This window comes from Chanodichthys erythropterus, chromosome 2, assembly GCF_024489055.1.
Source record: "Chanodichthys erythropterus isolate Z2021 chromosome 2, ASM2448905v1, whole genome shotgun sequence".
NCBI classification, from domain to species: domain Eukaryota; kingdom Metazoa; phylum Chordata; class Actinopteri; order Cypriniformes; family Xenocyprididae; genus Chanodichthys; species Chanodichthys erythropterus.
Window position 1 is genome coordinate 18,135,560 of NC_090222.1, and position 17,613 is coordinate 18,153,172.

Sequence of the window (17,613 nt, forward strand, 5' to 3'; positions counted from 1 at the left end):
TCTAAAAATGGCTCAAGTGGTAATGTTTAGGTGATATGACATTCTTAATATTTAAAGGGTTCCTGTTAAATTATTCTGTATTCTTTTAGTGTTTTATAATATGGTATAGGTGTGCACCATCAATATTGTTACATATAAAGGTGGAAGTTTAATTATGAAATACAAAAAGAGACATTTCAAAGAGAATGTATGCGTAATTCAGTACATTATCATGTGAAAACTAGGCATTATTAGTGCAGATTAACAAGCTTTGTGCAAATAATCAGTAGAGTTAGACATGAGTGCAGTTGTAATACAAATAAAAGGGACAGTTTCTAAAAACTTTTTGCATCTACAATGCTTCATAATGCATGCTGTACAAAAAAGGCCCAAATGTCCCTATTTCTGATCTTTAGAAAAATTATGATTGTCTTGATTATGTGTTGACTAATGATATCCAGATATATAGTTGGTTTTGATTGGTGTAGTTGATCTTCTGACATCTACATCTTCTGACAGATGTACTGTAAATATAATTTGCAATGAGATGGGCGCCAGCTCCGTTCAGGTGGTTCATTTGCAGCCAGGATGGCACAATCTCCAGTAGAGGAATCATCTCCCCAATATCTGTGTGCATAAAGATGCATAGTCAGTCATTAGCTACTAAATCACATTTAAACAAAATATATTCATTTTCTAATGCTTTGTTTGTTTTTGTAACCATATGATGAATTATTTATGGAGACTTAAAGGGTAAGGTGTAAAAAAACTGCAAGTGCTTCCTTGTGTTTATTTCCTATTTTATTTATCTTTTTCTGCTGCTACAACAACAAAATAGGCAAAACATTCCTGAATGATTTTTCTTTCTTTTTTTTTTTCTTTCTTTTTTTGTCCACTTAGAAAATATAAATAATGTTGGAAATAAACTTAGGGACTTCAAATCAGAATTCAACACTTTGCAATAAGGTCTTATTTGTTAGCATTAGTTGATGCATTAAAGGGGACCTATAATGCCCCTTTTATAAAATGTAATATAAGTCTCTGGTGGCCCCAGAATGCGTCTGTGAAGTTTCAGCTCAAAATACTTATAGCTTGTCAAATTTGCCCCTATTTGAGTGTGAGGAAAAACACGCCATTTTTGTGTGTGTCCCTTTAAATGCAAATGAGCTGTTGCTTTCCAGAAGAGGGCGGAGCTTTAACGGCTCACGCTTCGGTTGCTCAACAACAACAAAGATGAAGAATCTCACTCAGCCAAAATGACGATTGTCAGTAGTGTTTAGCCTTACATTGTTCAAGCCGGAGTCGGACACTGATGGAGAGACGTTAAAACATTAAGAATACATCTGGATGTTTCTGAATGGTTAGTGGATACATTTATGTAGTTGCTGTGGAGTTGATTCAACTCATTGACTAGCATGTGCCGTCATGTTAATCTTTTGTGCAAATCCAGCATTGAATCGACCCTCCTTTGTGAAGCAGACAGGCGTAAAATGGCGGCACGTTAACAACACTACTACAGCAACTCTTCCTCTTCTTTGTTAATGTTAGGTAATAAAAATGTTCGCATGTTCATGTTAGTTCACAGTGCATTATTATTAACGGATACAACATTTCATCTTACAAATGTATTAGTAAATGTTGATTAACTAATATATATAGAGGGTATGCGTCGACGTCACTTTCCCGCCGAAAACGCGCTCCCTCAGCTGGACTGAGTGGCAAAAGAACCTGCTGCGTAACTGGATTAATAGGAAAAACGGCGAAAACGCGAGTAAAACGAACGAATTACCTTAAAGGTTGGACTCGAAAGTGTTTCTTACAACTTGTCAGATAAACCTAATCCATGGATATAACGTTAGACATGCAGCCAGGAGTCGTGTTTCCTGACATTATTATGTGCCTGATTTGACGCCGGGGAAATAACGTTACATGAAGCAAATCTGGCTGTGAATATTTTATATAACTACAATATCGGTAGGTTTAAATCTGCTTAATCATATATATCAATGTTATATCGTCATATTGTCCAGCCCTAAAACATATATAGTTTTATAGTATAGTTTTTGACAGTGTTGTTTATTTAAAAACACCCATTATATAAGATGGAAAATATTTAATTATTTAATTGATGAGTCGTCAACATAATATATAACAATACAATATATAAGGTATGATTTTACCTCAAAATCCAACAATACGACACAAAATGATAACTGCAAATCCATGTTTCTCTGCTGGAGTCCAGCTGTTTCTGTGAATTGCAGTGATCCATTTGCTTCTTTTTCTGTTGCTGTCTCTAGTTTTTAAGTATATACCTCAGGGTTTGTGTCAAATCTATTTGTACAGTCAGCCGCAAAGCTCTTTCCCGTTTTGAATGTGTTGTGTGTTTTTCGCGACATTCACGCTGAAAACCAATGCTGCTGCTCAGTCTTTTGCCACTCAGCGCGCGTGACCGCAGGCCTAACGGTCGACGGTGACGTCACGTGCATACCCTCTATAACAATGAACAATATTTCTATAGCATTTCTATAGTTTGTGTTAACTAATGAGGTTAATTAATGTTGAAATCTTAATAAAACCTTACTGTAAAGTATTACCAACATTTTCTCTACCTTTTCAGAAATCAATGATCACCCCCTCCATGGGGAAAGAAAAAAAATGTAGAAAATTTGAAAAATCTTTGGGAATTTTTTGCCAGCACAAAAACACATCCGGTAGGAAACCAATTCAGACAATTAAAAAAAACAAAATAACATTCACATTGCCCTTCAATGTGTTTTCAGTCACAATTTCTCCTCACCTCACTGTCAATACAGTGTTGTTAATCCATATCCATTCATTTGTCCCCACATGACTTAGCCCAATCCAGTAGTGCAAATTCCCCTTCTTGCTCAGATACATCTGCAGAGATGAGATATTGTCGAAAGGCATAAAAATACATTTAAATGAGATTCACTCCAGTTAGTTTTAATTAGACCTTAATTCTAGATTTACTGACCTGCACACGTTCATTAGTGATGACGGCAAGATCTCCTCCCTTCCTCTTGCATTCCTCCCTGCTCTGCTGCCAGGACAGGCGGTTTTGAGACAGGAAGTAACAAGTATTCTCGAATTTCAACCAACCCTTGCCACACTCTCTGCACAAATGTTCTGCACACATACATTTAAGTGGGGAAACAAGAAAACTCTGAAGTGATGTAAAAATAAGTTGCATATAGAAAAAAATAAAACTTTCAGCCGTATGACAGCCGTATGTCTGTTGTTTACAAACTCACGAGCTCCTTCAATAGGCTGCTGGTAAAGCTCTTGGCATTTCTTCAGGCTGCATTCCAGCTGTTCCGGTGGAGATCTGTCAGTCTCCTCTACCACCTGACATGGCTGCGTCCCGGTCACTGTGCGTAACATAGTTGAACAATGTTACAGCACACCTGACCGCTTTAAAAAACTATTTTCATGGCAATCACCATTTCCAACAAAATACCATAGTTGCCAGGATTACTTTTTGTACTGTAAAGTTAGAATCTGTAATTTTGTGTAACTTCCTTTTTTTCTATTGTTCTAAAAACTGCACCCACTTGTAATGCTTAAAAACATACTGAAAACAATCCGCAATCATTCTCAAAGTGTGTTATGATAAAATGGTTTTAATTCAATCATTATGGAGTAACACAATTTAATAAAAAAAGAAAGAAAGAATGTTAAAGAATAACAGGAATGGTGACTTTTCCTAATGTGTTTTACTTTTGGCCTTTCATAATGTTGCAATACAGTGTATTGTATAGAAGCTTCTGTATTATTCTACTATTAGTTTATGAACAGGTTTATAATCATTGTACATACAGCTGTTAGTTTTGTGTATGGAGAAAATTACATCCATGAATTTAGCAGCATTGTCCACTTAAACACATGAGAACAGCATGTGTTAAGGCTTAGATCCTAGAAAAATGCAAAATATGTTTAATTCCAATTTAATTTGAATTCACTAAAAAAAATACAGCTGCATAACATGTTGAAAGGCCATAAGTGGTTCTTTAAGTACAGGTCAAACACCATAAAGACCACAGATTGACCATTTTTTGAAATAGTTATTTTTAATAATAATAATAAAAAACTAAAGTTTGCTTATATTTTGTTTGTTTAGATATTGTTTGCATTGTAAGCCTGTTTTCAATATCAAAAACAATATGGTATTTATAGCATATTTTTGACCAAAATAAACCAAAGACAATAAAAGAGTTAAGTTACTAAAACAATACTATAGTTTCCAAGTTGTAGGGTAACATGGAGGAAGATGTGCAATGTGGGTTTACTTTTAAACTGTAACATATTTGGATATAAATTTAGTATGTGCAGGATGATGATGCATCAGCTAATGTGTTATTATAGGAAATAAACATAAACATTTGCTAATTTAGTTATAGCACAAAATGTAAGACATTAAAAGAGCGGTAACTTTAATATAATTATTATTCATATTTATATATTTTTAAAGTGTCATTAATGTAAAATACTAAATCAACTATTTCATTTAGCATGTTATTTTGACAATTTAGTTGATTAATTGAATAACCAATGACAGACAAATCAGAATATGGGTAAAACAGATTTGTCTAAAAGATAAAATTATTCTCTGATTTATTATTATACAGGAGCATGAACATTAACATATATAACTGACCATTTTTTTAATTAACGTTATGTCATAATAGCAACACTATGATTGCAAATTTAAAGATTTAATGTAATTCATGGAAATACTGGATAACCTCCTCATTAATTACAATAATTAATACATTTAAAAATAACAATACTAGTAACAGCTTGCCACTTGGAGCCTTCTGTGCCAATTATGGGTGGCCATCTTACCCCATGGTCTTTTTTTTTTTTTTTTTTTTTTTTTTACATCCAAATAAAAACTAGAACGTTTACTCCACAAATCTAATAATAAAATAAAAATCTTGCCCCTACATATAAAAGATGGTTATACTTACACTTCATAAACAGAACAAGGACCACAATCATCAACAGGACGCAGATGACAAAAAGAACCAGTGAAATGATGCGGTAAACACGAACTTTCCGGTGAACATCTGGTGATGCATCTGGAGAAAAACATGATACGTTTGTCGTTACAAGGACCGTCAAATGGCGGAAGTCAAGAGATGTGCAATCACAACATTCATCACCTGAATCCGGCTGCAGCTTTTTCGGTTCAGACTTGCCGTCTGCGTACTTGCCGAAATTGCACAGTTTTACGTACATGTCTTAACCAACGCAGATTCGGCTCAATTCGACGAAGGGAATAATCTACACAGCGTTCAGTACTGTAGTGCGCACTTGACCGCAGCTCGGCTCTTTAAATGGGCGCACAAACACAATACGGGGGGGTTTCGACCGCGCGCAGGGCCTTTGAAGGCTTTTTTCACCCGTAACTGTAGCAACGCACAGTCTGACGACGACGCTCCGCAACACAATACCAGCTCTGTGTCCTCGTGTGACCTTATGAAACCTTGAAGTGCAAAATAAGATACCCGCTGTCCTCCAGAGAGCAAAATATGCAGCTGTGTCCCAGATATGGTTTTTACATTGTGAACTATGGTCATACAAAAGACTCTTATCAAATTACAGAGCAATCTATAATTTACGCAGGGCCGATGGTAACAGATGTTCCTACGAGAAACCAGTCAGGGGCGGCGTTTACGTATGTACCCTGCAAAATAGGGGACATAAACAGCTCATGGTGCTGCTGGTTAGTTTTGGTGCTTCTGGTTGGCCTTTGGCAGAAGTTGCAGCCTTGAAAAGCAAAACCACCGCTTCCTAACCAGACACGACGCAACAAGATTTTCAGCTGCAGGCGAGACACAACAATGTCAATCAAAATAAACACAGCCAATCAGAAGGGCGTGTGGGCGGGCTCTCTCTGAAAGCGCACTGCATTCGCAACGAAATTGATAAGTACAATATCAAATTCCTAAATCTTAATCATGTTAAAATAGTGTAACTTACACCATTTCAACATGATTAAGAAATAGGCTACATACTGAGTGACTTTTTTATTATTATTGTAGAATACACTTTTGTTAACCTTGAGTTGACAGTTGTTGTTTCCTTTAAATTATTTTCAAGGTCTGAGTTGGATTAGCCTGTCCATTGTTGCTTTCAGTAACATTATGTCTATAAAATCGACGCCGCGTATCGCCGTTGCAGCTGGTTAGTAAAGACATTACAACAACAACAAAACTCTGATTAAAGGTGCAATAGTAATATTTTCTGCTAGATGATGAAAGTTGGGATCTTGGGACATGCGGTCTTCACTTCAATGACCGGTGGAAAAGGATAGGGATTGGACTCGGGAAGAAATCATGTTCATGGATGTGATTATTAACGTTACTATAGTATGAAGCAGAGCAGCACTGAGTGTTGTGGGAGCTGAACGAGGCCGCTGGAGCGATAGACCTTTTTCACACTTCCGGGTTTTTGGCTTCCGGAATGAGCCACGCAGTGTAAAAGATTTTCCGGTTACAGTGATAGATAGCCTCGATCAGAACCAGTTCGGGAATCAAAGTCGTTTTACGAATTAAATGTCTTGAAAATGTTTGAACGGCCTTGGTGAATTATTGGTGAGACTACAGAGCTCGCATTAAGAGCTAAATTTAATAAATAATTTGAAGTGATGGCGGTTAAACTGGTTATATTCTTTGTGTATGTTTGGCGCGGCTGTGCATTATCGCGCTCCATGTGCTGTAAAGACAGTGTCTGTGTCTAAACGTGCATACTATGTGACATTATTAATATTCAGTACTATTTAGGGTGGATAGTATGCACATAATGAGATGTATAGAGTGTTTTTAGCGACGTGCTGGGGAAATGATCGACTGGTAGATCCCTTATCACACAAGCCTGATCCTCTGATTCGTGAAGCAGGACTGCTCGCACCATGATATTTCTGGATATAAACACTTCAGTCATCTCTCACTCATTTTCCTGTCATCATCATCTTAAAGTGTGTATTATGCGCAGCATTGTTGTGCTCTTGCAACATGCAAAGACTGATAGTTGTGTACAGTGTGGTTTTGGAAATTATGTCTTAGTTTAATCATTTTAATCGATCAGGATTAATTGTAACATATGCTTGAATGTGGGATGTGATGCCATATGAGACATGCTATATATTTTTTAAAACGTAGCTATTAAACTCACAACAATATTATGTATCTCACGACTTTATATCCCACATTAAAGTATATATTGGGAGTTAATTTTTTTAATTAATAAATTATATAAATGTTCGTAGTACGTAATACGATCTGGGAAATTGCTGAATGCGTAGCTGCGTAGCCTTTGCTGTATGACAGCTGGTGATATAAATCCATCTTCCGGTAAATTCGATCAACGGTCTGAGTGGCTGTATAAGCTACAAACAAGTAGAAAATAATTTATTTGTAGATTATACAAAAGCTATTTGGAAAACAGACAAAACAGAAAAGGTAAGAAGCGATATTTGAGAAAAGAGCATATCAATGTAATAGCCGTAGACGCATAGCGGAACTAACTTTACCCTGCGTCAAAAACACGCCGTGAGCAGCAGAACTTTTATTATGTCACAGTCACCAGCGCTGCTTCCGCTTTTTCGTTCATGAGGTAACACAGCTCTGTTTATCATATTAGATACATTTGAGAGTGTTGAAAATGTTATAACGTTACTCTGTGCGTTTGCTCAGCGGCTGCTGTGAGACACTTGTTGCACACTGCAGTAAGATCAATTTTAATACCATATTAATAAATGCTGGTTTGTGTTGATAAATGGCATGCAAGTAATTTTAAAACATATTGTATGATGGAGAAAATTCTGTATTACTGTTACTAAAATAAAGCTGCATCTGATTATGCTATGTTAGCTACTTCACAAATGAGCTTTTTTCTCTGAGGCATGGTAAAGCATACTCGCAAAAAATCAAGAAAATTAGATTTAAACAATAAGACTAAACGTGTTGAGCTATATAATAATAATTCGTTTTCTGTCTATAAATATATCAAAAAAGTTGTTCCCTTGCCTATTAAAACATATAAATATTAAAGTGTCTTTGGGGTTTCCATGGTTTCTACAAAATAAAAACCGAGGGTTAATGCGGGTATGACGCAATTGACAGGCGACTCCTCACACGTCCCGGAGCCATGGTTAAAATTACAATTTTCTCACGATTTACAAATAGTTGCAAACATTTGGTATATTGTAAGTACTCAAATTATCAAAATATAGTGGTTTTTGGATATTTTACTGCAAAATTCTTACATAATGCACCTTTAATATGGAAAAGATACATTTTCTCGCTTGTCGTGTCGAGTCTTGTTAGGACACGGTGTAGGTAGGGCTGGTTTAGAAATCTGTGAATGTACGTGGATTTTTGTCCACATTTTGTATACATATAATATGATTAGCCTACTTGGGAATGTCATTGTTGTATGGCCAGAAGGAATATGCCCTACTTGGGTTTTTGTGAAACGCCGCCACTGAGATGTGTTGCTATGAAGCATTAAACTGGTTAGTATTAAACTAAATAAGCACAACTCACAATGTTTCCCAAAAAATGGATATCAAATATTTTTTGCACAGGTACATAAAAAAAGCTAGCAATTTTAAAGGTAAAGAATATGCTGATGTAAAAAAAAAAAAAAAACCTTGTTAACTCGCAATGGCAATTAACATGACAATGTGCAGTAAACTGTTTAGTAATAATCCAATTCCCCAAAATAAGAGCATCACATTTTTTTTTTTTACATTGCATAGTTCCCTGGAAACGCAAAATATTTTGCACTAGAATGCAAAAGCAGTGAAATATAAATTTTCTTCCCATCTCTATTATTTTCCATCACCACATTCTTTTTGGTGCTCCTGGGAATTCACTGGGAAAGGGGGCATTCTCTGAAATTCCTACATCACAAGTGATTTATGTTTCCTTTTACGTTTTTTATGCCCTAATCTACTGTCACCTAAATGCCATTTGGATGCATGTAGCATGCAACATTACACAATATTACATGATTTGGTTCTGGTAAACACAACTACTTTGTTTTGTATTGTAAATTTAACCAGATTTACAGTGTAGACTATTTATGTACATCTTTTACAACCTTTTATCTCAAGATCAGAAACAATAGTAGTTTTGTTCAATACTTTGCTGTAGCACACTGACCACTTCATCAGTTTTTCTTTTACTCCATCTGTTTTTGTTCCTCTTTTTGGCCTTTTTTCACTTGTCCTGTTTCAGACCAAAGAGACAGCTGGATCCTCTATCACGCATTTTATATCACACAATGAATATGCGTATAAATTCCTGAAATGCATATACATAAAAAAAAAAAAAAAAATACAACATTGTTTTGAATACTTTCTAATTTATTTCATAATTTTAGCTTTTGCACACAGCACATGCAGAACTCAAACCATCCTGGCATGAGTACTTTTATTCACTTTATCTGCAATTAATTGGCCTAAACTTTGCAGTGATATGAAAATTAGTTTTGATGAGTGTATAAAAAGTGTGTTACCTTTATTAACTGTATAAGAGCGAGTTGAAGAGGGCACACCATACACATGTTCAGATAGGTTGGTGAGAGTGGAGTAAATATTCCCTTTATTTACGGCCTCCTCTGCAATGTTAAATAGAAGAACAGTTAGATATGAGAAGAAAACAAAAGAAATAAGCTTAGTGACTTGTATATACGATTGGATCAGAGAAATTAGGTATCGCCCTTCTCACATAATGCAGTCTCTTTCACTGAACGCACAGTGAAGGGTGGAGTCATGGTTTTTAAACTTCAACAGAGTTAATAACAACTTGTTTACGGCTTATAAATAAAATATTTGATGAAACATTTTACCTTTTGTCTCCTGCTTCTCCTTATCTTCTTTTTCCACATTCTCTTTTCCCTTATCCTCCTCAACCGTTGCAATCTCCTCCAACTCCACTTCTACTTCTTTCTTGCTCTCCATGGCTTTATTTTCTGCCTGCCAATTCCCTTGAGTTTCGTTTTCCCGACTAATTTGTCAGAGGTCCCAGTAGGTGCAAGCTCTTCAGCAAATTGATTTAATTTCCTATTGTCTTTGACAATTATTCTGAGGAAAAAATGACACAGTAATACCAGAAAGGCTTTGCATGTAAATATGCTGACCTGATGCGAATACTCTCACACCAGGATAAATCTGAGCATCGCACATGATCAGTTGTTTTCCCGCAAGTTCCTCATTACGTTTCGGCGCATTGACACTTCTCTCTTTTTCATACCATAAAGTGAATCAAACCATTAATCATGTCTTTTTCCAAAGGGAAGTAAATTCAAACATATAAAACGCTAATCGCTGATGGCTTTTTAAACCTTCTAAGTTTAAGCATTAAACATTAAATATGTCTAAAAATTTATGAATAGAAAAAATAGTGGACAAGAATGAATAAAATATGTACTAAAACATTATGCACAAACAAAAAAGAGGCTTAAATATTTTAAAGATTTTTATTATTATATGCACAAAAGTTATTGATAATACTTTACAAAAAAAGAAAAACAAGAACAAAAACCTATTTGCATTACATACAAATGATGCGCTCCTGGGAGAGAAAGACGAAATCAGTACTTGCTTACTCTACTACTGTGTTTGAAATTGATCTGTTTTTGACCTCTGACCTCTTTCTCTTTAGTGTCTCTCAATTCTCAAGCCCTAATACTTTATTGCCAAGAATCTGTTTAAAGAAACACACTTGTATCCCCCAAATACTGATAAATGCAAACAGCACCCTTCAGTCCCCATCATGAACAATGCCCCCTGTAGGTACAATGTATTGAATGTGGGATAATAGTGGTAAAATAACATATCATCTTTCTCTCTCTTTCTCCAATCCTTGCGTCCTCCGTCTCAAGCACCGTAAACACTCTCATTACTGTATGTCATGTACAGGAACAGGTCTTCCTCGTGGTGTTCCTAAAAACAGACAGAGGTGATAAATTAAGATCAGAAATTGTATTCATGTATTTTTAAGTATATTAGTTTAGATTCAAATTGTAAAGTTAAAAAGTGTGTGCATATAGACTACTCTTCAAACGTTTAGGGGTCAACATCAAACTACATGTATCAAACTGCCAGTCACGTGATATCAGTAAATGAGGCTTCGTTATGTCATACGTGTTTTTAGAAACGTTTCAAAATTTCAATGGTTCACGTGACTTTGTAAAGAAATAAAGTCATTATTTTGTTTTTTTTGGCGCACAAAAAGTATTCTCGTTGCTTCATATCATTAAGGTTGAACCACTGTAGTCACATGAACTGTTTTTAAATATGTCTTTAGCAACTTTCTGGGCATTTAAAGTGTTAATTATCTTGCTGGCAATGGAGGCCTCACTGAGCCATTGGATTTGATCAAAAATATCTTAATTTGTGTTCTGCAGATGAACAAAGGTCTTATGGGTGTAGAACAACATGAGGGTGAGTAATTAATGACAGAATTTTCATTTTTGGGTGAACTAACCCTTTAACTATATCACATTTTTTAGGTTTTTGTTTTTGATTTTTATTCATGACTTTATTTATTAATCATGTACTAATTAAAAAGAACATTTATACACTGCCCAGCCCAAAATAAAAAAAAAAGGATTTGGATTTAGATAGGCAAATGCTTTACAGTCAATGATTGGATGATTATTACAGTGATTATTATGTTTCTAGCATGTTTTATGTTTGGCGACAGCTCTTCTAACCCTAAACAATGGAGTGTGTAGCTTTTCATTTCTTAATGAAACATGTATTAAAGGTTCTCTAAGCGATCCTGGGTGGATGTAACTTCCTGTTGACGTTCGAAGTGTTGTCAAACAAAACAGAGGCTAGCTAGACCCATCCTCCTCCTCCTCCTCCCCTCCCCTCCCATCCGTGCTTCCTGAAACAGTCATGAACGCACATTTTAAATCATTCTTGTCTGTTATTGGCTGGAGCATGTTTATTATGTTTCGTGGTCCAGGCTGCACCAGTTTGTTTTTATTGCCGTTTTTGGAGCTTGTGGCGACTACAGAAACCAGGTTTTTTTACAGTGTGTTCAGGGGACAGGCAGCTAGCAAAAAATGTTTTGACCTAAAAAACGCGTGACATCACTTAAAGCACCTTTAAGATGTATCATGGCCATATTTTAGGATGGCAATGTCAAGATTCATCAGGCTCAAACTGTGAAAATTCATTTTCACACATGAATTGGCAACTTCATTAAGGTTAAGTCCAACCTTAAATTCATTGAATGTGTTTGGGATGTGCTGGAGGAGACTTTACCTCTGTATTGTCAATACAAGATCTTGACTGAAAAACTATGCACCTCCTGATGAAAATAAATGTTGTGATGTTATTTCCATAAAGAGGTGCATCGATTTTTGGTCAAGATCTTGTATTAACAATGCAAGACTCAAGCACTCTGTAAAGTCTCCTCCAGCACATCCCAAAGTAGGTCACTAAACATATAACATGCTAGAAACATAATAATCACTGCAATAATGATCCAATCATAGATTCTTAAGCCGAAACTTTTTTTGGGGGCCAGGCAAATATGAGTATCTTACTCAGCACTAGTAAAGAGGGGTGCTTGAGTTACCTCATACACTGCAGACAGAGGGGAACTGGATGGAGGAAGGGAGTTTTTAACGAAAAAGAAGAGCGCTTCTTCTGGCCTCATAGACACCCGCTGTCTGATCAGGAAGCAGAGCTGACCGACTGCAAGAAAAAGTGCAGAGAATGTCAGTCAGCTCAAAACTGAAAAGTCTGTAAACGGTTTCATTTCTTCCTCAAAAGAAAGATTAAAATAGGGAAGTTCAAGGTCAGAGAGTCTCCGAAATTCTGAGCGGCCTTAATATACCGGCATATCATTATGCAATGGTTATGGACAATCATGAGATGAGGTGAATTTCCCTGTAAATTTACAGAAATTACATAATGTTGAGGGCATGTATGAAATAAGAGTTGTTACCCGTTAGGTCTGAAGGAACAAGGTATTTCTTTTTGTCAAGTTCAGGAGCTCGTGACCTTGCAGCTCTCTCCACAATTATCTAAGGAAACAAACAAACAAATAAATATACAACTCTCCGAAAACATTCCTTTCAGAGCAATATAATATTAATTGAAAATTCTGTCATCATTCTCATGTCATTCCATACCTGTATGACTTTCTTTCTTCTGTAAAACATAAAAGAAGATATTTCAAGAAGTGCCTCATACAGTGAAAGTAAATGGTCACCAAAACTTCGGTTACCGACATTCTTCAAAATATCTTCTTTTGTGCCCCACAGAAGAAAGACAGAAATTTAAGTTTGGAACGACATGAGTGCGAGTAAATGCTAATTTTTGGGTGAAGTAAAGCACTAAACCATCCTAATAATGCAACTGAAATGTATTTGGGTAACACTTTACATTAAGGTTCCCTTTGTAAAGGGTTTATAAAGGTGTTTGTTAAGGAGTAATAAGTCATTTACAAATGCATTATAAATCATTAATAATGCAGTTATAACTGCAAGAATAAAAAGGGCGACTTTAATGCAATACCTGCCAAATAGTGAGACGTTTTTTAACTCACATGTTATAAATGCTTAATAAATGTATTTATTAACACTTATTTAACTGAAAACCAGATTCCTGGTTTATATCAAGATGCAGCAACAATTGACTTTCATAATTAAACCGAAGGGTGTTGTATTTGTGCTTTTCTTATTAATATCTCATGACTGCCACTTTTCTTACTATGTTGCTTACCAGAAGTTTCTGTCTTACCCATGATACTCTCCAAAAAGGTCATGATGCCATGATTCCAAATTTATTTTGAAAATAAAACATAAGATAATAACCATAACTTGATAAAATAATAATGAAAATTTTAATTCCAGTATTAGTTACCTGTGAACCTTATAGGGTGGACACTTGTGAACCATTTATTAATGAGTTATAAACATTAATAAACTATGAAAGTGAACCTTTACACTTTACATTAATAGTAAGAAAAGTGGTAGTCATGAGATATTAATAAGATATTAATAAGAAAAGCACAAATACAACACCCTTCTGTCTAATTATGATAGTACATTTTTGCATCATGAAATAAACCAGAAATCTGGTTTTGAATTTAATAAGTGTTAATAAATACATTTATTAAGCATTTTTTAACATGTGAGTTAAAAACGGCTCACTATTTGGCAGGTATTGCATTAAAATGACCCTTTTTATTCATGCAGTTATAACTGCATTATTAATTATTTATAATGCATTTGTAAATGACTTATTACTCCTTAACAAACACCTTTATAAACCCTTTACAAAGGGAACCTTAATGTAAAGTGTTACCTGTATTTGTGTTTGTTATTATAGTTTCCAACCATGAGACTGACCGGAATTTTATCCGGATGTTTTGCGCGGACTCTTTCCCCCTCCGCTCTCCTGACCTCCAGTGGAACACTTCGCTGATACTGGCTAGACATCTGAGGGCCGAACAATAACATCAACATTAAAATATAACTATCAAAAACATTTCAGGCTTCCTCATTTGATACATTAAATCATCTGCCTGATTAGTTTTTGGCATTCATACACAGACAGAAATAAACACAGTGTCAGATCTGCATATTAATAAAACATTTTTTATTCTCTGAATTAGTCAATCATATACTCTAGAAGTAACAAATTATTTTTCATCATTCTGCCACCCCACCATGGGCTCTTCCTCTCCTTTGCCCTCAGTCCAGATGTTGTTCACATATACTTCTGCCATATGTTAAAATTCAAACCATGTGTACTTTTTCTAAAACCTAACACAAGCATTTTTTAAAGTCACCATGAAATCAAAATTGGCATTTTTTAACGAAATATTGCAGTATTTTATTAACAATATGTTTAATAATTAAATGATCTTTTTTTAATTCATGTGCTATCATAATTTTTTATTCAAACTTTATTCAAAATAACTTCCCTCTGATGACATGTTCATCGCCACAAGGGTGGGACAACCTGTCACTCAAATGAGATCACAGCTATGAAGGGCTATAACGAATAGAGTAGTCAAAGTTACACACTGTCCGCATTAGTTTATCCTGCACAACAAACTACAGATTATTATGACGTTTCATTGGAAGTTTGTGGAAAATGCTTCAGAATCTTCTATTACTGTGGAACTAGGCAGACTAGTGATGCCTGTTTGTTTTGTTTATGTTCACCCAAACATCCACTTGTGCCCTGCAGAGAAACCTTACATAATACAGACATGCACACCCATCCCATTAGAACAGAAATTAAATATTCTCATATGACATTTTTGCATTTTGCCTTCCTATTTACTTTAATATCTGAATTGATGAGTGTGTAAAAACATACCAGAGATTTTAGGGTCAATATCAGATCATGCAGATCATGTATGTCAAAAATGACTCTGACCTGAGGGTGTCTTTTTACTGAGCACTGCAGATAGAGTTGCACTATATTCCTCACAAACATGTATTACTGTAAGTGTAGTGTACTTCTTTTTTGGACAGACGCCATGGTAATTACATGTGCTTACTTGTGTAAATACCATGGTATGTGAATATGATAGTTATTCACAACCGTGGTATATACTGTGTAATATCAACATTTTACCATGGTAACACCATAGCATTTTTTTGTAACCGTTGCCTGTATCCGAAACAGTTTGGAAGCCGTGTGACTCTTGGTGGTGTTGCAACAGGGAGTGCTGCAATGCGAAAACATGTCCTCCACAGTAATGCCCGTGCCTGAAACCCTCACACTCATAAACAATAATAATAATCTGCTGCCGTCAGAAAGTACATGATACTGTAAGATAACTGCGCCCATAACTGCTGAAGACGTGAGGCCGCGAGTTCACATGATATGATATGATATGAGCTGCTGCTCCACACAATCCTTGATCAGGTAACAAAGTGAACTTAGTGCGGGTAACCGCGGGGCTGGTGTCTGACACTTTGAGCCACCACAACTCCACAACCGTTTCCACCATGAAACTAACCTTATCCACATTAAACCTCACACTGGGTGTGCTGATCATTGCGGTAAACACACAGAACATACGTTACCTTGGACGGCTACTGATAGATTCAGTAAGAAGTCAAATGTAACGCCCGTCTTCCCCGCTTGGACGAAGATCAGATGCCCGTATCAGCGCAGAATTGATGTTGGTCTCCAAAAATCAATAACTTTATATTATAAATCGCCTTCTATGTTAAAGATGTCGACTGGCCCACTTCTCCCACTATAACAACAACAAATAATGTACCGCCTCATTCTGGAAACTAACCAATGAGAACTATAAAAAATAGACTGACATAACGTGTAGCCATTTAGGCGAGAGAGAAGGCGGGATTTGAATGTGTTGACAGTGCTTCTATTGGCCAGAGTGAGCTGTCGCTCAAGTGTCCCCCTAGGTCAGTGGAACCAATCAAAATCGAGCAAAATTAGGCCAATGAAGAGAGCTCTACAGTATCTGTGTTACGTGTCTGACGTGTCCTTTTCTAGGCAAAACTAGCATGTGATTCTGGTTACAACCCAGGACAGAGACTGTATGTTTTTCTTAAACAACACTGTGGACGTAAAAGTGTGACATTCGCCATGGTCTTTTTAGAAGAAATTTATTTATTTGTTAAATAAATAAGTTAGTGTTTTAATTCGGTTTACTAGAACCATCAAACCTGGCGAAAACAAAGTGACAAAAGTAAGCTAGAACACAACTATACAATATAAACATACAGTATACAGTTGTATACAACAATACTTGCATCTGATCAATGGTTGTCATTGATAAGAATTTGCCAGGCTTTATTATGCAGTGGCACAACAGTCATTACAGACTGACCCAGAAAGGGATGCACACAAAGAGCATCCAGGGTGATTCATGAAGAAGCAATGCATTGTTCTACAGTAGTGGATCTCAACCTTTTTGACTTTAAGGCCCCTCCATTGTCCACAATAATATCCATTTTGGGGATATTGTGGGCTCCACCCACACCCCCACTCACAATTTCTACCCAATAAAATATTTTACAGATTGGTAAAATTTGAAAGATGTATATTCATTATAAAAATAACCAAATACTAAGAAATGCCCGGCCTAAAAAAGGTCACTGTTTGGATTTTAATAGGTAAATACTTAAGAACCTATGATTGGATAATTATTATGTTTCTAGCATGTTTTATGTTTGGAAATGTTTTTTTTTTAACCCTTACAGGTGGGTTACAGATCTTGTATTGACGATGCAAGAGTTGAGCACTCTGTAAAGTCTCCTCCAGCACATCCCAAACACATTCAATAAATTTAAGGTTGGACTTAGAGGTGCCAATTCATGTGTGAAATTGATTGTTCATGATCTCTGAACCATTCTTTCACAATTTTAATCCTGATGAATATTGCCATTGTCATCCTGGAATATGGCTATGATACATATTACAACATGGTTGCTTAAGAAATGAAAAGCTACACACTCCATCTGTAGGGTTAAAAGAACCGTTGCCAAACATAAAACATGCTAGAAACATAATAATCACTGTAATAATGATCCATTCATAGGTTCTTAAGTATTTACCTATACAAATGTATCTTGATTTTTTTCAGT

At 35.8% G+C, this 17,613-nt stretch overlaps 2 protein-coding genes across 3 annotated transcripts; both read right to left on the bottom strand.

The window, feature by feature from the left end:
* Positions 1–26: 26 nt before the first annotated feature.
* Positions 27–10,167, bottom strand: si:dkey-26c10.5 (uncharacterized protein LOC563797 homolog). 2 transcript variants are annotated; one of them, XM_067403276.1, is made up of 7 exons: positions 9,862–10,167; positions 9,529–9,630; positions 4,971–5,081; positions 3,255–3,371; positions 2,978–3,129; positions 2,780–2,880; positions 27–606 (listed from the first exon to the last, which is right to left on the bottom strand). In XM_067403276.1, the coding sequence occupies exons 1-7, from the start codon at positions 9,971–9,973 to the stop codon at positions 483–485; spliced, it is 819 nt and encodes a 272-aa protein (XP_067259377.1). In that variant the 5' UTR covers positions 9,974–10,167; the 3' UTR covers positions 27–482. The 2 variants fall into 2 exon arrangements, with proteins under 2 accessions (XP_067259377.1, XP_067259387.1); XM_067403286.1 differs by lacking the exons at positions 9,529–9,630; positions 9,862–10,167 and adding an exon at positions 5,166–5,736 and having other exon boundaries at positions 35–606.
* A 328-nt stretch (positions 10,168–10,495) lies between these two features.
* zgc:92606 (uncharacterized protein LOC100000242 homolog) lies at positions 10,496–16,285 on the bottom strand. Its single transcript, XM_067403300.1, has 5 exons — positions 16,081–16,285; positions 14,386–14,475; positions 12,978–13,056; positions 12,606–12,724; positions 10,496–10,957 (listed from the first exon to the last, which is right to left on the bottom strand). The coding sequence occupies exons 2-5, from the start codon at positions 14,473–14,475 to the stop codon at positions 10,892–10,894; spliced, it is 354 nt and encodes a 117-aa protein (XP_067259401.1). The 5' UTR covers positions 16,081–16,285; the 3' UTR covers positions 10,496–10,891.
* Between the last annotated feature and the right edge of the window lie 1,328 nt (positions 16,286–17,613).